This window comes from Grus americana, chromosome 1 (assembly GCF_028858705.1).
Source record: "Grus americana isolate bGruAme1 chromosome 1, bGruAme1.mat, whole genome shotgun sequence".
NCBI lineage: Eukaryota > Metazoa > Chordata > Aves > Gruiformes > Gruidae > Grus > Grus americana.
In genome coordinates this window covers 181,359,252-181,385,758 of record NC_072852.1, presented here as the reverse complement: position 1 = coordinate 181,385,758, position 26,507 = coordinate 181,359,252, and the positions used below count along the sequence as shown (strand labels likewise).

Here is a 26,507-nt window from a genome sequence, read left to right as displayed (position 1 = left end):
TATACACATATTTTTAATTGTTATTTCTGAGGAGAGAATTTCCTTTTTCCTAGTGATATGATTCTGGCTATTTTGTAGAGGCTTTATCTTGTTTTCTGACACACTGAAAGGCTATCTTGCAGTTGCATTCAAATATTGGGTAAATCTTAGCCAGTGTTTTGGAAATTATAGCTCTTGTCTTGATGCCTGGTGTCAAGAATGTGTAGTCTAGGAGGTATGCTCCAACAGTAGACACACATTTAATTCTCTCTCCAAATTTAGTTGTCTAAAATTTAGATGCTTGTGTTGTGCTAGTTTACTCTTAAGTCTCCATTAAATTTACAGAAATAATTACCTCCAGAAGGCCATTCATCTCTTTCTAAGCTAGGTGTCCAAGGTAAGAAAGATAAATTGCTGTGGTGATTACAAATGGAGCAGAGAGTGACTCGTTCAGATTCAAATATCTAGCTTACCCTCTGCAGTGAGGGTCACTGCATCTCATCAGAACTGCTCAGATGGCACTAGTTCAGTTGCAGATTCGTTCTTCCTGTTTCTAGCTGTGGAGAGATACATATTTATATAAAATGCAAGTTGGCCCTCACTGCGTGCTTTTGAGGCTCTGGAGGTTTGAATGAGATACTGCTGTTTGCTTCACTTTTTGCTTCTGGAGGCCCGGTTCAGAGGGTCAGTGGTAGTTCATAAAAAGTTCCTTTTCACCTGAGCCATTTTTAAAGGAGTATTTGTTTTCTGGGTTGTTTAGCCATAGTTAAGATGGATGTATAATACAGTCCAGTGATTTTTATTTTTTATTTGTTTTACCATGGTAGACAATATTAATTGTTTTTGCTTTTTAATTATGTTTTTAATTATAGCAACAGATGTAATAAATCACTGTATATAAAATAAATGTGCTTTTTGTTGTGCCTTTTCCTTGGAGGATGTGGACGAAGATAACGGGAAGGAGTGTGTTTTTGTGTGTGTGATCTTTGCAGTATTTCTGAACATGAGGTATAACGGTGTCGCTTCAAATGTTTAGTTGTTGATTAAAGAGACTCCAAATTTGCTCATCAAATTACCCACTTTTTGCCCCTGAATGCCTCCTACCTCAAATTCACTTTTCCCTTCAGTGCTTTTGTGAGGTAGAGAAATGTTGTTATTGCTCTTTTATGGATGGCAGCTGTGGCAGAGGCTCTGCTTTTTCATTGTAAGCGAAGAGGGCAGCATGCCTGTGCAAGCCAGGTGCTGTAGGCGCAAGGGCTCCGTTACATTACCCAAACAGGCAGGTGTCTAATGCCGGGTGAGACTAAGGGCTGGCAGGTATGACACAACTTACAGGAGTCTGGTATGGGTCAGAGCTGGAAGCTGATGGTGTCTCAGTACTAGGAGGTATCTTAATAGAGAGCTCTAAATTGACCATATGAAGATCTCAGGATCTCTGCTGGAATACCTTAATTTTTTGGCATATTCTTGTAGTGTTTGAATGTTCCAGTTCCCGGGGGAAAATAAATTCTTCAATCTGAACTGAAAATTTTTGCATGATTTCTTCATTATCATTAGCTGGTAAATGAATTTCTTTTTAAAGTAAGAAACTTCTAAAATTAAAGCTATTTATAGAAAGAAAATACAACTTTTTTTTTTTTTTTTTTGCAAACATAGACTTTTCTCATTTGTAAAAACCACACAACATGCCCTGTTACAATTCTTGTGTATTTCTACTTAAAGTATGACAGCTTGGTGACACAGTTTTTGTAGCTCGCTATGCTACGGGTTGTCATGAGTGATGTTACACTGTTAATATATTAGCAGATATGTAGGAATATTTAATTGTAAATTAAATAAGTACTTGTGTTAGTGTATTGCAATTCATTTTCACTGCTTAGATTTTCATATTTTTTGTTTCTCTCTTGTAGTTACAGAAAACTATAAGATTAAATGCGAAAGTTTCACTTCTAATTAAGCAGGCATAATTGTACTGATAAACCTTCTGGATGTGTTTTACACTGTCAGAATTTGTAGAGGGAAGGTATGCTGTGGTTATGACTACCTCAGAAAATGCTAATTATGCCAGCAATGATGCTATAAAACCTTAAATTCATAAAGCCTGAAAAATTGTAAGTCATCTGTATTATATCGGGGCAAATACTTCGACAGTGTAGTTCCTACTTTAACCTCTATATGGGGAAATATAAAACAGCAATTCCAGAACTTAGGGTTGTTACCTGAACTGGGGTTGGGACAGGTGGAAGCAGGGTCACAATAACCAGCAAAGATGTTTTTTTGTCAATTCTGTAATAGTTTTCAACCAGTGCTCTGAATTATCTCTGCTGTAATTGTATAAAAATGAATTGGATTTCATATTGAATATTGGACGTGAAGCTGAAAGTTCTAGTTTGCTGTATTAAAATATCAGAGAAGCATTAGAGTGTGAGAAATATAGTTGTTAGGGGCTTTTGAAAACTGCTGTGGTGCTGGGATACCCGTTTGTTTCTTCTCCCTGTACCCTAGAATATTTCCAGAGTAACGCAGGTTAAGAAAGGAGTTTACTGTAATTAAATTTAAAAAAAAATAAATTTGTTTTCTTGCAAAGAAATATCTAAGGTTTTACAGTATCTGCATTTTGAGGATTCAGGTTTGTTGTATACTATACATCCCTTCTTAAAGAGAAGACAATTTCTTATGTACTGTCATTAAAAACTCTTCTTCCTGGCTGTCAGTAGCAGTAAGGGCCTTTTGCTACCTAATCGTTTCTCCTGATTTGGGATCCATCCCAGTGTAAGTTCTGAGCAGAAAGGAGCTCTGGTTTTTTCTTTTTTTTCATCCTGTATAATTTTTTACTTTTTTTAATGCTCTGAAACCTTATATTTTATTAGCATCTACATATTTTTTTTAATTTTACTGTTTTATCTGTAATAACGGTAGCCATCATGCCTGTGTTTTCTTGTCAAAAGGAATGAACTGTAGAGAGTAATGAAATTTTTTCAACAACAGTTTACAGTAACCTGTAAATGGTTGGAGGGGATCAGCTGTTTGTAGTGTTGGCTTCCAATTCAGGCATCAGCGTGTTACTGTCAACCCAAAGATGTTTTTGCAAATTATGAAGGAACCTAGTAGCTGCTTACTTTCACTGCTCATAGTGACTTTATTTGCAGTAGCCATTAACTGTTGTTTCATTGGTCATTTGTAGTCTGCAGCTAGTATATGCGGAACAACATTATAGGAGGATAAAGGTAAGATACCTTTAAAAGTACTGTGAGAATCTTTTTTGGAAACAGGTGATCTGTGTAAAAACAAATGCTGTGCTGTATGCGTCACTGTCAAGTGGACTCTTTGAAAGTGATTTTTTTTTTTTTTGAAATTATTTTTTTTAAATCTACAGTGGTGATGTTACTGTAGCCATTGGGCCAAGGATAAAGGAAGCAAGGTTTATGGGAAGAGGTAATAAATTTGTAAAAAGTGAACAACCTTTTGGGCTCAGAATCCTTTACGTTTTTAACACTGAGTAAAAGGTAAGGTAAACACAAATCAACGTAGATACAGTTTTTCTGTATCAGAAGCTAAACTTTTATACTTCAGATCTCTTGGGACGAAAAAAGGGAATTGAGTACCCAGTAGACAGAGGGAGGAAAAGGTGGGAGCAGGGGCACTCTATCCTTGAAGATCGTGCCTGAGTCTTTGTGGAGGGTTATTTGATTCTTGATAAAAGGTTTTCCTTGGTGTCTGGGAGTTTTGCTAATTGATTGTTTGAATTCCTTCTGTGGTGCAGTAGCTTAGTTTTGTCTGAGAAGTTTTTCTCTATACATTGAGCCTCTCAAATTTGAATACTCCTTATTTTGTCTTGGCTTTAGGAATTGGATAGATCTTCATGAAGGCTGCATCTGTGTGTAAAATTGGGAAGTTGTGCTCTGAAATGTTTGGTATGGCATGATATCTTGTACTCAGCAGAAGGAGATAAACATCAGTATACAGGTGCATATCTCAAGCAATGCAAAACTGTTGCAGTGTGCTGAAAATTAACTTGCTTTTAATTTACTCCTTTCCTGTTTTAGTAGGATGAGAATAGGAATAGCCCTCTGCTCTAACACAGCTTTTTCTTCACGGGCTGTAAAAAGGCAGGTTAGAACCAGCATATTTCATACATCTTGACAAAAAGCTTGACAAATGTACTTTAAGAAGGTTGTGAGGCCCCTGTACTTCTGGTAGAAAACAGTCACCTCCTGGAACTTTATAGGGACTGCAGTTGGGGTAATGTGCTGAGTTGCCTAACAAGCTTACAAAAGTGGTTTTTACAAGCCAAGATATTTTATGGCACAAATACACTGCTTTGTTAAATGAAGGAAGGGAATAGATTTACCTTTTGTAGCTAAAGGTCGTAGTAGCTGCTTCAACTAATTGCAAGCTACTCTTTTGATGGCAAAGCATGCCATATCTCCATAAAAAGGATTGGGACTGCCACTGAGAGGTTCCAGATAATCTTTCCCTACTGCAGATATGCATAGCTTCCTTTTCCCGGAAAGCTATATTAATTCTTCTCTATTGTACTGATGCAGCCACCTGAATTCGTCATAGCAAAAATTTTGCTGTAAGATGCTGCCAGCAACTACTTGGCTGCCATCTTGCAAGAAGAATAGCCCACACCCAAGTTCTGAAGTCAGATCATGTGTAGGTTAACCTTTGTAACCCATCTCAAATCAGTGCGCGCTGTCTCTGGGGAGCAAATCTGGCCTATTTATAGGAATACTCTGCCTGTATTGGATAGCTTGCATGCAAACTATGCAATTAATGCCTCTAGCAGTTGTTGCTGAGAAGCTTCCCTACTGTGAGGCAATGTCTGTGAGAAACTACCCTGCAGAAAGTAAATCCTCTTTTCACCTTAAGATTCCACATGACTGAGTCATTGAATATGGAAGTATCAGTAAGGTGTCTATTGCTGAAATAGTGTCATGTGCAGGAACAAGTTACTGTTCGTGTCTGTTCACTTTCATCTGACATATGACATGAGTGGTAACTAGCAATATTGAAGTGAAAGCTGTTGTGATGTGTGATCCAGGTTGTCATGTGAGGACAAACACTGCAAAGCATGCTGTAAGGTGGCATCAGTTAAATTTCTGATGCCATACTTGAATACTACCACTTAGTGTAATGGTCCAACCCCTAGCAATTAGCATAGAGGGAAAGTTTAAATGACCAGGTCTTCTCCAAAATCTGAACAGTAGGACCAGTCTTTTGAGAGAAAAGTTGGTAAATGTTTTGTGGGGTTTTTCATGTTTTTTTTTTTTTTTCTTTCTCTAAACTCACTTTAAATTAGAAGTGAGAAATAGACTTTTCTTTCCAGAAGATAGTTCTTTATCTCCTCCTATAATAAAGAAGTATCACAAGGAACAGGCTAAGGTAGTGGTATTGTATGAAGTACTACTTCTTTCTCTTTTTATGTCTTCGGCCTAGTCATCTGAATTATCTCCATCCAGGATTAGATTAAAATTGTTGACCTATAGTTGAGTAACAAGATTACCTCCAAAATGTCTGCTTTTCACTATTTGTAAAATTGAATGATTCACACTTCACACTTTTGTAAATGTGGCAGCAGAAGAACGCTGGTAGAAAATATTTATGGGCTTTAGCCATTGTTACTGCTCCTTTAGATTTTTTTTTTTTTTCATGTAAAAGTGAGAATCTTAAAACACACAAGCTAACATTATGTTCTGTAAACAGTTCGATAATTTTTCCAGTGTTTTTATAAACTAACATAATAGGATGACAAGCAACCACAAACAGAAATTTAAGAAACAAGGCATGACAGGTTTTGACAAGGAAAAAGCAGCACTGTCTTGTATCTTTAATGAAGCTTGTGGGGTTTTTTAGATATTTAAGAGAAAATGTAGTTTATATACGGCAGACAGAGTTGCTTCTAAGATGGGGAATTACTTACAATATGAGACAATATCAAACATGAAGGGTTGCAAGCACTTCAGCAGCAAGTCTTTAGAATTTAAAATGAACTTTGAAAAGGGTGTGGAATGGAAGGGAAACAAAGGCAATGTATTTCAATAAGCTTAATGCAGATTATTTTGTGGGTGTAGGTAGGATTAGTCACCTGCATATCATAGGGTTTATAAGCACCAGTTCTGCAGAAAAATATTTTAAGGTTTTTTTTCTATTTTGTTATAGACCATATAGAGTATGATGCAGTATCATGCTGTTGAATAGAGTATAGAAAGCAACTGTTCTGGTTGTTAATCAGGTATGGTATTTGGAAGATACATGACAATGTTCCTTCACTTTGGTCAGCACTGTAAGGCATTAGCTGAACTTAGTGTCCAGTTTGGGTACAGCACTGTATGAAAGGTCTGAGGGTGGGGAGAAGGGAAGAGAGAAGAAGAAGAAGTCTTAAGTAGAGAACTAGAAAACAGCGTGACCTTGTAGGGAAAGGCTAAAAGAGTTGGGGTGTTTTAGTTTAAAAAGAGAAGCCTAGGAAATTCAAGTCTTCAAATATTTTAAAACTATGCTCTTCTCTCATAGCTGCCTATAATACTTTAAGGGCAGTAATGATCAAGGTATGGTTAAGGAACATACACCTGACTTCTACACCTACTTCTGCACTTACCTCTACAAAGTATTTTTAGGTTAATTTATTTTGCTTGTAGGATTAATGTGTGACCAATACTGAAAATAAAACTAGTGCTGACTACCTAAATCACTCTGTGATTTATAGGCTAGCACATAAATCCTGTATATGCAAGTGTAATAATAACTGCAGTAACATGGAGAATGGTATACTTTCAAGGAAGTGTATTTATATTGTGGATCTTTTCTCTGAGAATATTGTGAACTGCCCATTTGAAAGCTATCTTGTCATATCTCGGTCATAAAGCCCTGTTATCTTACATGCCTTCTTGCATATTATTATGTGAGATCACCTTACTTTTTTCTGCAGTCCTTCAGTTTGAGAGTAAGAACTGTTTAGATCTGTGGGGAGGAGGAAGAGAGGGAAGGGGAAGAAATAGAAATGAACCCTTCCCCCATTAAAAGTCATATGTATGCTTATTTTATGGCTTCAGTTATTTTAGATAAATGAGGAAACACATCATCCTTCTGGGTTAATTAAAAATGTCGACAAATATCGGCTATACTTATAACATTACTATTTGAAGACAAATGAACAAAATGGAGAGGCAGGCTAGAAAGGAGAGCATTTACGGAGATCCTTGCCTTTGTAGCTGTCATTGGTAAGGTGAAATCTCAAAACGTATAATAAAGTTTTGCGGAAGCTTTTTTCCAGTGTTGATGTTCAACTCAATCACTTTCCCAGTATTAGTTCTGAGTTTCAGAAGACTGAAGTAAAAATTTTGATTTTGATGATTAGGAAGTATTTCTAAAAACAATTCATGGACTTCAGGAATAACCAATGCTTTAATGATTATTTTATGAGGAAAATTGATGATTAACTCATGTTTGTATTTGTTGGAGCTACTTTTCCTTTGTCTGAATTTTGGTATGTTTAATGGAATTTACTTCTTGCTGCCATGCTTCATGTTTCAAGTTTTTAAATGTTTCCTTTTGTTTTGGCAGAGAACTAGTGGTTGTCTGATGATAGACTTTGCTTTTCTGTGCAGTGGAATGCCAGAAGCTTCGCAGCCTCACTTTGTACCTTGCAATAATAATTTAGCATAAACACTATAATTGCTGTATTTACCTTCATTTTATAATCTGGAAAAACATAGTTATAAATTACATAAATTCAGAAGGCAGTAACATCAGTTTAAGTGCAGGAGGAAAAGAGGAATAGTACTAAATTGATTAAAAAATAAAATAACCAAGGTGGTTCTGGAACTGCATATTGACAAATGCATATGAAAATGCAACACAAAATTTGACAACAAGATAATGACTTAAAATTCATACTATTTTACACCCAAATCAAGTCTTTTTTCTGTAATTTTTATTTCATCAGGTCACTGCTGGTAATAGTTACTCAAGAGCCTTACTATCATCTTTATCCACATCCTAGTTCTAATCTTATCTTTCTTTTGTGCCTGTTTTGAATAAAAGACTGGGTTCTGTGGATGAAGGGTTTGTGTCTGGTCAAGTTTGTCAGTGCTGACTTCTAATGAGAGCCATCAGAGACGGTGATTTTTGGGGGTGCTCAGCGTCACCAAACTGCAGACTTCTATCATTTAGTCAACTAAGAAGTGGTGGTATCTTAACTTTTGGATGACTGATGGTGTTGGTAGACTGGAGTGAATTGCTGTGTTCCTGCTGGGTATTGAGCAAAGTGACCTTAAAAAAACCCCAGCCAAATAAAATCTCTAAATATCAATTGCAAAATTGCATTCAGATTCTTAAAAGTGGTTATATACACTTAGAACTTGTAGTTGTGACTGATTTGGGGAGGGTGGGGTGGGGGAACCAAATCAATATCAGTAACACAAAGACTCAATTGCCTACATTTATCTATGTGATAGTTTCTTACAGATCTCTTTCAGTATTGGAGGCATTATTGATTCTCAACTCCTTCCCAAGTCATTAGTTGATGAAAATACGTGCTAAGTTCCTGTACAGTAAATTACCACTTCATTAGTTGTGTTGTATATGCTCAGAGCTGGTTTCTGTTAATTCCTGTCTGGCTTTTTATAGAAAGCTGAGCTCTGTAATCTGTCATGTAATCAGCTTGGTTATGCAGAGGCCACATATATGTATCAACTATTTGCGGTATGTCTTATAAATGTTAGTAAATTAGAACATTATGGTACAATTCTCTTGTAATTTTTGAAGGCATATGCCTTGAACCTATGCTGAAGCAGCAGTACCAAGTAGAGCACTTCATGCTCTCAGGAAGATGGAAAACCTACCACGTAGAAATATTAGATGTATTCTGAACTGGGATTTGGTATCTTTATCTCTCTTTACCAGTATCAGCAATTGGCTTTAAATTTCTCTTGTACTTAAAATGAAACTTAAACGTAAAATGTACATGTTAATTAAATTATTTGCTAAAGGATTACCAAATCAATTTATAGACGCTAAATAGCTTTTGCTCCAAGATATGAAAGGAAACAAAAAACCGAACAAAACATTGACCTAAATGGCTGACTATATATAACATCTGTGAAATTGTGGCATAATTCCAGTTGAATTTAAAATCATGGATATAAAAGTAAATATGTATATAAAACTAACATGGAAATATGAGTAAAATGCCTTAACTGAAGGCAGCATAATTTTAGGTTATTTAAGCCTATATGCTTGCGTATTAAAATATAATGCTCAGATACAGACGTAAATTGGATTGAGTTCTTGAAATAACACAAAGGTTGATTGGAAGACATTTCTGAAAGTCATCTTGATTCAAGCTTTTTCTCCAAGAAGGACTGTAGATCAGGTCAGCTGTAGCTTTGCCTAGCTGTGATTTGAAGAAGTCCAACGATGGAGGTTCTGCAACCGCTCTGAGGAACCTGTTCTGCTGCTGCACTCTGACCTGTGGTGGAAGTCCATGTTAAGAATTAAATAACTTTGTAATTTTCAGCTTTTGTAACTGAAAGTTGTGTGCAGCAGCTCTGTTGTTTAGTAATTCTGATTTGATTTGCATGGTTTTACAATGTGTCTTAAATTGTTTTGTAAACAGGTCCTAGTATTCTTTGTGTATTTTGGACTGCTACTGAGCTGTGAGTTAGTGTCAGGAAAATAACCGTGTGCCTGTATATTTTTCATGAATGATAACTAAGAGCTCAGTACTGTGCATGTTGTATTACTGTTGTTTTCTTCTCCTTGTCCAGTACTTTGTGTTTTATTAATGTTGCAGTTCACCTCCCATCTTATCCTATGGTCACAGAGGGCAGTGAGCTTTAGATTTTAGTGTCATCTAGAACTATGTATAAGCATCACCAATTGTCACCTTGCTATCCACTCCTTTCTCTGAACATTTGTAGTATGCAGTATAGACCTGGAATATGTCCACTGTTAACTAATCCCCTAGAAGAAGGCCCATTGTATTCATACCCTTCCTTTCCTGTCTTTTAGTACGTGAGAAAGGATTCTTCTTTCCTCTTGTGCCTTAACAATTCAGTTTCTTTAAGAAACTTTGGTGAATGATCTTGCCAGAGCTATTTCAACAACAGTCTTTCCATCCCCTCCTCCCTGCCCCCTTCCCCCCACTCTTTTTCTTCATCTTTCAGAGAAGTGTTATAGCTGTGGGTGGGACATCTTCTATCTGCCAGAACTATAGTCTTCGCCCAAAAGTTCACAGGGTTCTCACAAGCCTACAAATTCTAGTCTCTGTTATAGCTTATATGACTTTGCTCATAAGGCTCTGTATAGCTCCTAGGATTTCATGTGATTGCTCCTTTTAAAAATACTGTGTGATGTTTTACCATTTCCCATTCTTCTGGTACAGGTGTTGATTTAAAGCATGTCAGCAGTTTTGTATTTTGGCTCTTGTAGAGCTCTTGGGTGAATACTCGCTGATCCTGGTGGGTTTTGTTGTTACTGCTGTATTTATTCTAAGACATTTTATATTGTAATATCAGTTTGAGAAAATTGCTTAGATACATATTTCAACAATAACTTTAGTTTGGAAACCTTCCAAATCTCTGTTGTAGAGATGTTGTTTAGAAATAAATTTTAAAATAAAAAAGCTTGCATATTACAGCTTTTTCTTTCTTTATCAGTGCTTTTGCATCTCAGTCATTTATCAGCCTTGTTATCTGCCAAGTTTCTTGCATCTGCTTTGAAAATTTTTATTATTAGCTTTTATCAAATTAATCCTCCGGAATATTTTTGATCAGTCTTTCTTTTGACTTCTTGTTTGTGTGGTTGGTATAATTCAACTTCTTTTTTTCTTTTGAAGCATGTCCAGTAGTTTTGGGGTTTAAAATACAAAATTCACTACCCCTTTACCATTTTGCCTAAGCCATCAGTAATAAGGGCCTTGGAATAAGCTTCTCTGGGAAATCACAAAAACACAAAACATTTTTTATTTCTTTAATAATGAAATATTAATTCCTCACAGTTTAAATCATTTTATAGTATGTTAAGTATCTAATTTTTCCTGAGCTTTTGGCTGTTTTCTTGAATTTGATGGCAACTTGCTTTCCCTCCCTATAAGATTCTATATGTAACTAAATACATGGTGAAGTGAGAGCTATATACGTTTATAATCTTCATAACAAAAAGATAGTAAGCAGCCACTGAAGCAAAATATAGTTCCTAGGCTGACTCAGATATGTGGTGGTGAAATAAGACTAGGAGTATGTGAGTGATTTCTGTGTCTGCATTTTGATGTGATCGATGATTACCTCTGGGTTGTGGAACTTGGTTAGTTACTTCTGGTAGACAAAGTTACGCTCTGTCTCCTGTGTTCGTGAAGGACTGAAGAAGTGGAAATACAGTCATGGGTGAGATGGGCAAAAGTTCCTTCTAGACTGATGCTAAGCAGCTGGTGATTGCAATCTTATATTTGGAGAAAATTCTGTTCTCTTGCATCCTTTCAATCCACTTAATTCCATGCTTCCTAACAAGTGCTTCAGTTTTTGACATCTTTAATATAAAAATTTTGTTAGATAATTTTTTGAATGCAAACCACGTGTCAAAGTATTTATCAGCAGCTTTTGCAGTTGTTTTAAAGCTGAAAATAAAATGGCCGTTTACTTTTTTTATATAAGCCTTGAGGGTAGTTACCTTTGCATATACTGACAGTGCTGTTAATGCAATTTAAAAGTATATCACAAATAACACTCTAAAAGTGCAGCTGTACAATTTATTAAAACCTACCACATGCAGATCTGACAACTTAATTTGTAGCTTTTATCTTGTCCTTCAGTGATTTCTTACCCTGTTTACAGATGCCCATGAAAAGAGATGAGCATTACAGCATGCAGTGAAGGCCATCTAATTTGTGGTTTTTGAAAGCATAAGGAAGTAAATCCAACAGCTGCGCAGCGCTATCAGAGAGTACCCTGCTTAGTAATTTCTTGTCTATTCAAGTGAGGCTTTTCCACATGCATTTCTCCTTTTCCCAGTCGCTTGCTTGGAGAAGAACGGTGGGTGTCCTGAAACCAGCCTCTTGTAGAACTGTGTAATGAGACATTCTCTAATTTCTAGGATTTCTGACTCTCATTCAGGGCTTCACAAGTGATTATTTTATGTTCTTCTGTTGGGAACTGAGATTATAAAGACAAGTTGATTCTGGTTTTTCAGTTTGCTTACATAGCTTAGATAAAGCATTTGATGAGTGAAAGATATTACATTTGGGAAGAGCAAGCATAGAGTCTGAGGTTTTTGATGGTTGCATTGTTGGACATGGGTGATGTGGCTGTAAAGGTGTTAAGAAGTTTTATGTTTGGTTCAAGCACAAAGTTTTTCTTAACTTTTGTGTTGTGAAATGCTTGTGAAAGATGTGCTGCCAGTCTCATAACATAGTTTTAAACCCATTTGTGTTTCCAGCAGTAGGAATTTTATAGAAGAAAATAGACTTGCAAAAAGCATACGTCACGCTACATATCGCACGGTGGGAGGTACTACTATAAACACCTCACTAATGCAAGTGTTAAAATGTCTTAAAATGCATGTTCTCTGTGTAAGAACTTGATAAAGAGTATACTGAAAACTTGCTTTTGATACTTAATTTTTGGAACAAAGTAATTTCAGGGAGGCTGGAGGGGAAGAAAATCCTGCACAATACATGGTGCCAGTAATTAAAAAGACAAGAGTGGTGTGTGGGTCTGGGGAGGTGTGAGAGAGAATGATGGACTGTCAGGCTAACCTAATAATAGACTAATACTTCTGTTTGCATGTCAAATGTATTAAAGAATAATTCTAAAGCTATCACTGGTTACTCAAGTAACCAGTATTTTTCCTATAAAAATAGTCCTTGTCTTTTGGAAATGGATGAGAAGCTGGGTTAGTAAAGGTGACTAAAAATCATGCCATAAATACAGACTTCGAAGCACTTGAAGTATTGCAGGGAGTGCTGGAGTGCCCTCTGCCTTTGGTGACCCCTAGCAGAAATCTCCGTACTGCCATGTCCTGTCTTAGGACCCACTGACCCAGGTATAAAGCAGTTCTCTTCTTCTGTCCTTTATTGTTGTAGGAAAGGGGAAAAATGCTACTAGCTCGGGAGAGCAGTTTCGTCCAAACCCTTTGCCTCTCTGGTGTTCGTAGGAGGGGAAGGGACTGGCTCTGCAGCAAGATCAGAGAGGCTGGGTGGGGAGCAGGAGGTGCCTGAAGGAACAGCACAACGAGTGCTTGCCTTGGGCCTCACTGTCAGATGCCAGGCTGGTATTGCTTATGCAATGAAATAATTTTTGTAGTGCTTGGTATTGCATATGTTTAGGACTGAGTGGTCTTTATCCCATTCCTGCTGACAGCTTCAGATAGAAGTAACCTAGGTAGAATCTAATGCATTGGTTTTGCTTAAAGCACTGCACTTTTTTTTTCCCTCTTCTTTTTTTTTTCTCCTTTTTCCTGGCCCTGAGTATTTGCTGTGCTTTCCTTAGGTCATGATTTCACTGACAAAATAGATTTTACTGCTAGATAATTACCTTGCGTTTGCTTCTCCACATTTAAAAAAAGGTGTGGGGAGGCAGTAATGACAGGCATTTTGCTTTTACTATGTCATGTAAAAAAAAAATCTCCCTTTTTTATTTATTTTGTTCTAAAAATACATGAGCTTTCTTAGGTTTTTTTTTTTACTGAAAGTCAAGTGTCATAGACATCTGAGAGAGGTTTAGGCCTTAATTTTTGTCAGCTAAACGTGCGAGAACTTGAGCTTGGGAATGCATATTTTATGAATTTCTTTCTGGGGTTTTAGCTTGACCTGGGTTGGAGACTGCACTTAAGGAAGTGGTGTATTCCCAGGAGTGAAAAGTTAGGTAGCTGGGATGCAAGTTTAACTGCCCGGGTAACTGAGGTGCTGTTGTGGCTGTGCACCAGTTTTAGAATGTCAGCAATATTTTAAAGATAGGCTTAAGTACCTTGGTGTCTGTTCATCTAAATGCTTACCTAGTTGCAACCAAAATTCTGTAATTCTCAGTGTGCTTTCTGGATGGTGCAAATTTTTGCTAGTGTAATTCCACTTCAAACTTAGTGAGTTTTTAATGGTGATATAATACAGTACATTCTGTTATTTTAACATTTTGGCTTTGCATCTTTAAGGAGTGAAATAGGGAAACAGTTTAGATTAAGTTCCTATAAGGCAGTTATAAAACTGGTTTGACTGTACTAAAAAGAATGGCTACGGATGGTTCGCTGTCAAAATCTGAGGCTGCATTAAGGCATCTTCTAGGTCAAGTTTTATTTGATACTGTCATTAAACACCTGGATTATGGAGCATGAAGTTCTAAGCTTAAACACAAGATAAAGCTCCTTAGGAATGCGAAGCTGTGAGTGCTCAGGGTCAGAGTTCAAAGTGATGTTAACAAATTGGAAAAGTGATAGAAGAACAAAAATACACTTGGATAGCAATAATCATCAGTGTAAGTACAAGATATAGAGGAGGATATACCAGATGTACAAGATACAGAGCAAGATCTACAAGATGTAGGAAATAAGTCTTTCAATGTGACTGCAAAAAGGAAAGGGGCATGGTCTCTTCTCCCTAGATGTGCAGAAAACAAGAGGCAACAAAAGGCAATGCAGCGAAGTTAGACGTTAGGAAAAACATCACTTTTCTGGATGTGGGAATATTAATAGTAAAATTGCCAAGAATGCCACTGAATCTACATTTGTCATTCCTTACAGATTCTTGTGATGTGGATAAAGGAACAATTGACCCTAATTTTGGCGAGACTTCTGAATCTTTCTGAAATCTTCTCTATTCTTTTTCACCCTTAAGTTCCATTTTATTTTGTGTGGTAGTTTGTATAATTCTATATTATTCTTTAAATAAAAAGCGCAGAAGTTGAAGGGAAGAACAGTGTCAGTTGCCTTCCCAGTATTTTTAGGCAGGTTGTAGGGTATGAAGAAACCTTCTTTAAAATCTGATTTTCATGTTTAGCAAAATAATGTTTTAAAATGTGTAGTGTTGGGGGTTTTTTTTAACAAGTCTAATGATAGCCCCTCAATAAAATTTGTAACATTGCAGTATAATTCCTTTATGCTACTGAAATTCAGCAGAACGTTTTGAAACCCTATATTAAGAGAACTCCCAAGTTTTTTAAATAGCTAATATAGCAGAAATGGTTCTTCTGTTATGGAACAATACTGGCACCCAGTGGTGGTCTCATACTAGTGCATTCTTTGAAGTTGCACTTTGCTGTATTGTTAAAATTGTTCTCCTCTTTTGTGGTGTCACGAAGTATGAGAAATTTGAAAGCTTTCTGCAAATGTATTTATTTTTCCACCTTCAAAACCTTATCTTTTCTATGTCACGATTGTATAAATCTGCTTTCTTAGCAAAGCAATGGAAGGAATGTTCTGATTTCTGCATACACACATTAAAAATAGCTATAGAAAATCTACTATGAAACTTCAACATTGTTTCATGCGGCTAGCAGTGAATTAAAAGAAATAATGTTTGTGCAGTTTATGCTTTCTGCTAATATCACAGTGATTCTGTGAAGAGTTGTGGGTCTGAAATACGTAATTTTTATAGAGCATGTTTATTAATATTAATTTCCCTTATTTACTTCTTTCCTTAAAGAAAGCTTCTCCTTAATAAAATGTTAGTTGTAGAGATGATAGGAGAAAATTAGAGGAATTCTAGAAAAATGTAATATGGGATAGGAAAAGGATTAAAGATTGAAGATTTGTGTTTGTGCATGACCTGTTAATTACAAATAGAGAAAACATGCTTTTCAAGACAGCTGCCTGTGAAAAAAATTATCATCAGGAAAGTTGTTTACCTGGTGGATTTAACTCTAGAATAAAGCTCTTATTTTAAATGTTTTAAAGTGTGTGTATACACATGCATGTTTGTCTACAGATCAAGTATTTGATCCAGCAGTATAGACAAGCAAAGATGCATCTTCCTTTGATACTGCAGATTTCTTCAGTGTTTCAGACATAAGTGGTAATAGTGTAGCAGTACAGAAATCTGTCTATTTAGGCCACGTCAGGTTTAATCTGTTCTTGATGAAGTAAAGCGGAAGATAAAATGAGATAAGTAGAGGCGCAGGTGAGATTGGTACTACAGAGTTATAGCCTTTAGCAATGGGAAATACCGAAAAGGAGAATGTGCACGCCTATAATGTACAAAAGTGGGTTATTAAATTGACATCATACTTGATATGAAGGAGCAGTGGGAAAACAGCTCTGCCTGTCACTGATGTAATACGTTTTTCTGTGTATTACAAAGGAAGAATTACTAAAATCTGTTTTTCATAGAAGTTTATTGAGAACATTTTGACAGAAAAATTGCAGATTTGGATTTATATGTGAATGGTTCCCATAGAAAAAGCTGATTCATTACTAATGGCTTTGTTTTAATGCTTTATTTGAAGGTAAGGTAAGAATCTAGGTACTTTCTAGGAGGTGTTCTTCTGACAAAAGCTGTTGCTAAGAGAATTGTACTGCTACATGTCTCAGATGAGTGGAGCTGGGGCACGGGGAGGAATAGGTACTACATACCCCTCAGATTTTAGCAAGCATAATGTGGAAGAATTGCAGCAGAAGCATTTATTTTCCTCTCTCTTCTGGTCTCCTCTCCCCAGAGAATGCTCCACAAATAACCATCTCAACCGTTTGCGGCAGCTTTGTGCCCATTTGTTTGTAAACAGATTTTACTTCTTTTTTTTTTTTTTTAATTTATATTAATGTTCCAAGACCACAAAATCCCTGTGTGACTCATGCAGCATTACTTGCTGTAATTCCTTTGAAATAAATTGAATTGTCTGCATTACTTCAATTTATAACTTTGAGATTGTTTTAAAACGTGCAAGAAAGAAGACTAGTGGGTACTTTTTTTCTTGGAAACCAAAGGTAGTTGCAATGTATGTTATTCTAGTTACCAATCCTCATAGAGAAAATTTCAGTGTGGTTTTGTGTGTGTTGTGTTTGATTTTTTTCTGCTGGTTTAAATTATTTTTTTTTTTTTAATTTCCTTGAAAATATAAATATCTCTTTAGGATGCTTAAGACTTTGATGGATAAAGCAAAAATGAAGCTGCCATTTGGAACATAGTTGCCTCCTTTTAAGTCTTTCAGGCTCATCTTCCAGGGCAGTGTTATCTGCATTGTGTGTTAAGGAAACAATTTGTCTCATTGTTGTCAGTGTAAGATGATGTCAGTGGTCAGCTACTGGCTAGCCTTTGACTTCTTAGAGAGCTTTGTGCAGCTGGGCTGCTTCTCACCCATTTATTTATTTATTTATTTGCTCCTTCACCTTAAGCAAAAGTGTGTAATTGGGAAATGTTTGTTGTTGTGTCCCTCATGGGTCTGTATCGGGACCAGTACTGTTTAATATCTTCATCAAGGGTATAGATTGTGGGATTGAGTGCATCCTCATCAAGTTTGCCAGTGATACCAAGCTGAGTGGTGTGGTTAACATGCCTGAGGGATTGGATGGCATCCTGGACAAGCTTGAGAAGTGGGCCCATGTGAACCTCATGAGGTTCAACAAGGCCAAGTGCAGGGTCCTGCACATGGGTTGGGGCAACCCCTGGTATCAATACAGGCTGGGGGATGAAGTGAATGAGAGCAGCCCTGCAGGGAAGGACTTGGGAGTACTGGTGGATGAAAAGCTCAACATGAGCCGGCAGTGTGTGCTTGCAGTCAAGAAAGCCAACCGTGTCCTGGGCTGCATCAAAAGAGGTGTGACCAGCAGGTCGAGGGAGGTGATCCTGCCCCTCTACTCCGCTCTTGTGAGACCCCACCTGGAGTACTGCATCCAGCTCTGGGGGCCCCAGTACAGGAGAGACATGGAGCTGTTGGAGAGAGTCCAGAGGATGGCCACGAAGCTGATCAGAGGGCTGGAGCACCTCTCCTATGAGGACAGGCTGAGAGAGTTGGGGTTGTTCAGCCTGGAGAAGAGAAGGCTCCGAGGAGATCTAATTGCAGCTTAGCAGTACCTGAAGGGGCCTACAGCAAAGACGGTGAGGGATTGTTTATGAGGGAGTGTAGTGACAGGACAAGGGGTAATGGGTTTAAGCTGAAGGAGGGTCGATTTAGATCAGATGTTAGAAAGAAATTCTTCACTGTGAGGGTGGTGAGGCACTGGCACAGGTTGCCCAGAGAGGTGGTAGATGCCCCATCCCTGCAAACACTCGAGGTCAGGTTGGATGGGGCTCTGAGCAACCTGACGTAGTAGAAATGTCCCTGGTCATTGGAGAGAGGTTGGACTAGATGGCCTTTAAAGGTCCGTTCCAACCCAAACTATTTTATGAAGTTTGTTCATTGTGGCAGCAGTGTTTCTGTGCCAGGCTATTCCTCCCTTGCCTTTTAACGATTTGATGGTATGGAGCAGAAGAATTAGTGAGCTTGTATGACAATGCCAGGTACCTCTTGTGGATGGGGAGCTCATGAGCTGCTTCCAGCAGTGTGGTCTGGTTCTTGGGTGGTTTAGGATTGCTTCCTACACCTTGGCAATAGGAAATATGTTGGATTGATGTAATAGGATCACACTGTAGTTCACCTTTCATTATCTCAGGTTGTGATAGGTTGTAGTATTTTACAAAATGTGCAGAATGGCTACTGTAGATATTGTGAGGCACTTGAATATGAGAGAGACAGAGCTTCAGGGCTGCTCTTCTTGACCCTAGAGGAGCTTTTTGCTGTCTTTGGTTTTGTTTGGGGTCAGATTTTTTTTTGCTTCATTTAATACAGAGAACAAAATGATTGAGTTGCCTTATGTTCTAAAGGTCCTACCATCAGCATATCACATACCCTTACAAAAAGTGGATAGAAAAGGGGACTGTTCAGAGCTTGGAAAAAGAATTTCAGACTTTATAATCTGTATGTTGTGAGGGGAAACATTATGCCAGTTGAATAGTTAATTTTGCCTATTGTAACTCCTTTTTCATACTTGAGAGATGATGTATTCTTTTCAGTATAAATGCATTTATTTTAAAAGAAAACAATTATTTTAAATGAGAACTTTCTGTAAGGTTGTAAAGAAAATCTGAACATGTATTTGGAGTACTTGTTGCTGTATAGTCTGTGTTAGGGCAAAATGAAAAAGACTGACTTGATAGATACTAGTTCCAAACTAATATTAAAGAAGGAGAAATCTGTGTTTTGGCTACTTCTGGTGTGCAGTGTTTCCTGGGTGTGGTTTGTTCCCTGACCAATTCCTCACCATTTCTGATGAAATCTGCATTTTTACATCCTGTTGTGCAGAAGCAACACCTGACACATTCTGTTCTTTTTTTTTTCCCTCTGTTGAAGTTCTTCAGCGTAGTTTTGCTGAGATTGAGTTGCTGATTTGATCTATATTCTTGAAAGTAATTTTGATTCTGAGAATTGTTCTTTAATTGTTCTTAAATCCATAAGTAATTTATGCTTTCATGTAATAAATATCTATAAAAACCAAACCAACCAACCCCAAACTATAAAATATCCTCCCCACTTCGATGTGCACAGATTATGCTTTTTTGAATTAATTATAAATTAATTATAAATTAAAATGATAAATTAATTATAATTATAAATTAATTATATAAATTATATTAATAATATTATTAATTATAAATTAATTATATAAATTTATATACAAAAAGTTACAAACTGAAAATTTTTGAGTAAAGCAGAGTGGGATTTTGACAGCTGTGATTCAATCTTCACTTTGAAGTAAGAAAGTAAAACATGAATCAACAGTGAATTTCATGATAGCAGAATTAATCATTTTTATCCTATCTAGGGAAGATTGAATTCTAGGTCAGATTCTTCTTTGTTCATTCTCTAAAAATATTTTTTGTCTTGCTGGGAAAAAGTAGTGCTTACATCTAATTACTAAGCTTAGAAACTCCATAAAAGAACTGCAGTCCAGCTAGCTTCAGTAGAATTGAAGAATGACTTCATTTACGTCAGTAGCAGAAGAGGAGGAATCTTTCCACGACTTGTCCGACAGTCTAAAACTCAGCTTATGGATTTTGTGCTCCCCCCCAACCCCTGGTATTGAATTTATGTTCAATTTTACACTGAAGATAACAGAAGGTACGCTTGTGGAGTTTATGATACTGCTCTTTCTAGGAAGTCTATTGGTGTAATTAAACCACAGTTGAAGCCTCGAGAGTACGATAGTGCCTGTAGGATGTATCTGTTCTGGTTTCCTCTGGCACAGAGTGGAATGCTGTTCTACTTTACCTTCTGACTCCAGCTAATGAGATCCATCTGCTAATTCACAGTAGTTACCTGAATCTTCACAGGTTGTAGTACTGGAGCTCAGAGTCACTCAGCTGGGAAATCGTGCATTCCCATGCAGGCCACCAAATCCTGCCACATTATTCTCCTCAAGTGTGTGCCTTCTGTATAAAAAATAGTTTGGGTTTTTTTCCTCGTGTTGTTATATGTGCATTTTTTCCCATTCAGTGCATCTGGGTTTGGGTATTTTTTTTTTTCCTGGTCCCTCAGGATTTGCTAAATGTCAGTATCCAACTTGAACAGTTAGATCCCATCAAGTGCTTGGGTTAGAGCACACGTGGGATCATTAATTAGTCTGGCAACACTGTCAGGGCTGGAAAGGGTGATATTCATGTTACCTGAGCTAGAATCAAAGAGGCCTGTCACGTCTACTTTCCTTCAAATGCTTTGGCTTCTTTATATGTTATGTTGTGGATGTTATTCTCTTTAAAAAGAAGTATTTTTTTAAGCACTCAGGAATATTTATGTTTAATATTTCTTAATGTATATTAAGCTTTCTTTCCTAAATCATTCTTTTATACCTTGGGGAATGGTGATTTCTTCGTAGGTAGTTATTTAAGTTATTTGTGTGAGTACTGTGTTTCAGACTGAGTATCTAGCAAATATCAATTATTTAATGGTTGCTGTGATGTATTTAAATAAAGTGAAGAGCTGTGCCGAGAAGGCAGATTGCCAGCTACGTAAAAATGAAAACCGGGGTTTTGAATAGGAAATATTAGGCAAAATGAATAACAAATGTCACAATTTCTGACCACTTAAGTTAAAATTATCTATCTATAAAGTGTTTTTGGAGGTTAGAATAGGTCAGCCCTTTTGAATTGATTAGCTGAATCCATTTAAAACTTACTTAGTTTTCAGATTAACAGATTTATTGTATGCTCACAGAATTTTTGCAGAAAGATACTGATCCTGGACTACCACTATGAAGGTCACAAATGCTGTTTCCAAATGTGGTTGTGGAGAAGGTTTTCTATTCCTACTTAAACTTTTTCCACCATATTTGAGTATTGATACACTGTAATGTGCTTCCATTATTATCAATTTCTTTGTAGGTCAGGCAAGTAAGAATACATTTTATAGGATGGCAGTGTTATGTGCCCCAGCCTTTGAGGGCTTACAGTCTTACTCTTTAGAAACCGATGTGGTTTGTTTGTGTTGTGTGTGGGATGGGGCTTTTTTTGTTTGTTTTGGTGTTTCCTGTTTTTTCCTTGCAAGTGCTTGAGTGAAAGTATGCCACTTCCATCAAGTAAAGCCCAAATGGTTGATTTTGAAACCAGGTTCCTGTAGTTTGAGGGAGCAGGCATGAGGACTGTAGTGTTACCCTATTTGACATAATTGGGATGATGACTGTCACTTAATAAGTAGAGGTTTTTTGTTTTGTTTAGAAATTATGGAAGAAGAAATCTTTTACTCAATCTCATACCAGTATAAGGAAACTGATTACCTGAAGTCATTTTCGAAGTATTTTTAAATCTATGCTTCACCAGCGCAAAAGATACAAACTAAATACAATAATCTTTTATACAGAAAAAATGTTTGCCTAATAGATACATCATGTGATATTCTAATATTATTTTTTTTTCTTTAACAGGTATCTTTCAGATGAAGGAATTGAAGCTTGCATAAGTTCCTCTGAAAAAGTTAATACAAATGACATTATCCTAGTTGCTCTTAATGTAAGTTATGATTGTGAAAACTTTTTTCTGACAAATCATGCTAAAAATGATATATGTAATGGCTCAAGTGGAGGTTTGTGTGGCTAAGTGTACCGTTGTTTGTCTGATTTACATAAAGGACAGAGTATCTATCTCTCTCCTTTTGTATGAGTTGCAAATTTTATTTGGAAGTAACACTTATTCCAACCTGTGAAACCTGGAGGAGAAAAAAGGGCATAATTTACAGTCAGAAAATATTCTTATATTTATGAAATGTAAATCTAAAGTCAAAGTACAAGCAGTAATAAAATCAGTCAGTGCTGTGTACTGACATGGGTATGAAATTGTAGAACAAAATATTAGTTTATTGGGATGAATAAAACACCCTTACTTAGTTTGACTTCTGGACATCATGCTCCTTAAAGCATATTCCTCAGGGAAAACATTCCTCAGGGGTCGGTATTCAGACCGGTGCTGTTTAACATCTTTGTCAGCAACATGGACAGTGGGTTTGAGTGCACCCTCAGCACGTTTACCAACAAAACCAAGCTGTGTGGTGTGGTCAACACACTGGAGGGGAGGGATGCCATCCAGAGGGACCTTGACAGGCTGGAGAGATGGGCCCATGCAAACCACATGAAGTTCAACAAGGCCAAGTGCAGGGTCCTGCACATGGGTTGGGGCAACCCCTGGTATCAATACAGGCTGGGTGAGGAAGGGATTGAGAGCAGCCCTGCAGGGAAGGACTTGGGGGTGTCAGTTGACGAAAAGCTCCACATGAGCCAGCAGTGTGCACTTGCAGCCCAGAAAGCCAACCGTGTCCTGGGCTGCATCAAAAGAGGTGTGACCAGCAGGTCGAGGGAGGTGATCCTGCCCCTCTACTCTGCTCTTGTGAGACCCCACCTGGAGTACTGCATCCAGCTCTGGGGGCCTCAGTACAGGAGAGACATGGAGCTGTTGGAGAGAGTCCAGAGGAGGGCCACGAAGCTGATCAAAGGTGTGGAGCACCTCTCCTATGAAGACAGGCTGAGGGAGTTGGGATTGTTCAGCCTGGAGAAGAGAAGGCTCTGGGGAGATCTAATTGCAGCTTAGCAGTACCTGAAGGGGCCTACAGCAAAGATGGTGAGGGACTGTTTATGAGGGAGTGTAGTGACAGGACAAGGGGTAATGGGTTTAAGCTGAAGGAGGGTCGATTTAGATCAGATGTTAGAAAGAAATTCTTTACTGTTAGAGTGGTGAGGCACTGGAACAGGTTGCCCAGAGAGGTTGTGGCTGCCCCCTCCCTGGAGGTGTTTAAGGCCAGGTTGGATGGGGCTTTGGGCAATGTGGTCTAGTGGAGGGTGTCCCTACCCATGACAGGGGGGTTGGAACTAGATGATCTTTGAGGTCCCTTCCAACCCAAACCATTCTATGATTCTGTTCAAACTAATGGTGAATTTTCCTGTGATGTGTACATATCTATGTAACTACAGACGGGTTTTTTGATTTACTGTAGAAATCTGGATTAGTAGTCGTTATTCCTGCCAACAATAAATACAAAAATATACAAGATAGGGAAACAACATGGAAGCAATAAACCTTAATACTTTTAGGCACTCGAGAAAAGTGTGCCTGTGAATTCCTGTTTTTCAGAATTTTAGTATATACATTGCTGGTAAACATTAGTAGGTCTGCTCCCTTTCAGTAACAATGAAAATAGGGCAGCCATTTAATCCATGTATTTTTTAACTTGTTTTTAAATTATTCTATCAAAATCATGAGGGAGAGTTTTGAGAATTTTATGTATTCTTTGTTTAAAACTTCTCAGTCATCCATACTGAGCAGTTTTATAGCTTGTATGCACGGCATAGGGATTTATGTAAACTTTGTCCTTTGTAATAACTATATGTAGTTTCAAGGGGAAAAACAATGTAGTAGAGTGCTTAACAGAAAAGTATTCTTTCTTAATGAAATTGTAAATGAGAATTGTTAGGGATTATTTTTTGCATCTTTGAGATTCAACCACTGTTGTTTTAGGATGATACTCTGAAAAGAATATCCCCTGTGCTCCTTTCATTTATTCTTTGAAGTATGTGTTCGATCACTTGTATGTGTGCATGCACCAATTCATGTAATGAATGTGAAAAGTAGTAAAGCAAAATTATAATGCAAAAATGCAAAGAATGTAATGCAAAACATGCAAAGTGTAAGCATTTGGTTTCTGGGACTGTAGTAGCATACGTATATATATTTGAGAATGCATAACTGCTTTATTAGAAAACAAATAAAATACTTCCGAGTTGCTAGGTATTACCGTGCATGTAATTATATGCTGGAGCAAGTACTAGCACGATCATTTGTACATGTATGTGTTGTATTTGCAGTTTGATAGATAATAAAAAATAAAATCAACCAGAAATGTTATGCAAGTACTCCAAATCTAGTTTTAATTGCTTATTGATATTTTTGTCATGAAACAGTTGTTTTGATGCCCAGAAGATTAAGCTGCCTGTTGAGTAAGTAGGGCATAGCAGCGTGGCTTCAATGACAGGAAAACAGTGAATTTAGATTCCACTTCTTACAAATTCACAAATTCTTTTCTTGACTGCTAGAGACACATTTCAGGCAAAAGAAACTTAAAAAGTCAACCGACCTTTTCTTTTTTTGTCAATTACTAAAATAAGTATGAAATAGACATAAATGTACCTTCAGTCCTTCAAATGTTTTTATTTTGGGTAAGAGTTTGTAAAAGTTGTGTCCCCTTCCTGCTGCTGTGATTGCAAAGCACCTTGCTGGGGACTTGTCAATTATATGGATATGGAACATGCGGAACAGTTTATAGGAGCCTGTGTGCTATTCAGAGATAAATAACAGACAGATGACAGATCAGTTCCCTCAAGTGGGCTCAGATTGAAAACCGAATGTGCTTTCTTATCACTGTCTATGGATATCTTGTGCAACAGAAAGTGGGTTGAGCATTTATAGATACTCAGAGTAAATACACTAAAAGAGCATCACTACAACCAGTTTTCTATTTGTAGGGTACTAATGTTTCTCGCTGAAACCCGGAATAAACCACTTGTTTTCAGTGTTGTGGATACTAAAATATAGTGCTGCTCAGTTCTAGATTAGGATGCTGAAACAATAGTCCCTTGGCATATATTAATGGTAAGTTACTGTACAAGTTCTAGTAGTAATTACATTTAGCCCTTCTTCTTTTGGAAGTGTTTACAATCACAAGAAATAAGGAGGGTTTTCAGCTTCGGTACAGTAATCTGCACCAGCATGTTCTATTTAAAACAACAGGCTTATTTCAAGCAATGCAGTTTAGAAAACAGGTGTTTCAGGCTGCACTGCTGTGCTTTTTTTTTTTTTCCTTCTTCCTTAACACAGGTAAATGTACTAAAAACCTAATGTGTGAAGTTTAATAAGTTTTTATTTCGTTTCCTGTTTTCACATGCTGCACCTTTTAGCCATCTGGTGCATCCTTTTGTCACACATCACCCTGACTGATATGCTTGTCCGAACAGTGTTAGGTGAGGAAAGTGCTGTTGTGGAGATTTGTTCCTTTGATCATAGGAATTCTTTAGTTTAATGTTGTCAGTGGCCATGTTGCACAGTTGTTGAATAATGTTATGCAGTTGTCTACTTCACTTTCAAAAGAAGTAATCAGACATTTAAGTTAAAAAGCATTGAATGGAAATACGATGTAAGCTTTTACTCCAGGTATAACTGCAAAAAAAAAATCCCAACCTTTTATGAAGGATTTGTGCGTGTAAAAACACACAAACTAAAAATGCTTTTCTCTAAGTGCCAGATGGAGAGCCAAGAAAGAAGTTTACTTCTATTAAGCCTCAGTTATGTCTAATAATTAAACATTACTTAGTCATTTTGTTTTGAGTATTAAAAGCATTTTAATCGTCTTTGAAAATGTACTTAAAACAAGACTGACTTAATAAGCAAAAGGATTTCTTTTGTTAACTCTTTTAGTTGTTGAATTTTTTTCATCATATGCAGGCAGAGGATTTTTTTTAATAGTTTATAAATAGTTGGCATTATGGAAGAAATACCCTTTTTCCTATTTTATGGTTTTTTTTTTCAATACAGGATATTTTAGGTTAATATTCTCCTGTCTTCTGTATTAATTTCAGACAGATTTAAGAACGATTGGCAAGAAATTCCTCCCCAGTGACATCAATGGTGGAAAGGTGGAAAAGGTAGACAATATTTTTACTTCACTTTTTCTGTGTTCTGTGACTTCTGTGTGATGACAGCCTTCTATGCTGCATTACCGTGGTTGTGTCATTATTTCACATGCAAAATAACCCGATATTTTGAGTATATTATAAATATATGAACATATTAGTTAATCCACTAGACTTCATAAAGAGAGGAGTCTCTTATTTCTCAACTTCAAAATGCTTAAATGAGTATGAACTACCCTGGCAACTTAATTTATTACTCAAAAATCATTTAACTTGTTTGATCTTGACATAGTATCAGAAGTTCATTTTTTCCCCTCCTTTATTCTTACTAGGGCAACAAAGCAGGTTAGGAATAAAGCAAAGCAGCTGTATCATTATGATACATAGTGATACGTGTTGATACT

At 37.0% G+C, this 26,507-nt stretch overlaps 1 protein-coding gene across 2 annotated transcripts in view; it reads left to right on the top strand.

Annotated features, from left to right (window-relative positions):
* TDRD3 (tudor domain containing 3) overlaps positions 1–26,507 on the top strand; it is a 119,582-nt gene that overhangs the window by 25,261 nt on the left and 67,814 nt on the right. The window contains exons 2-3 of one of the 2 annotated variants that reach the window (XM_054817631.1): positions 21,856–21,940; positions 26,050–26,115. In XM_054817631.1, the coding sequence (XP_054673606.1) occupies positions 21,856–21,940; positions 26,050–26,115 (151 nt within the window). Of the gene's footprint in view, positions 1–21,854; positions 21,941–26,049; positions 26,116–26,507 lie in introns of those variants that run through there. The other variant, XM_054817639.1, reaches the window with a different exon arrangement.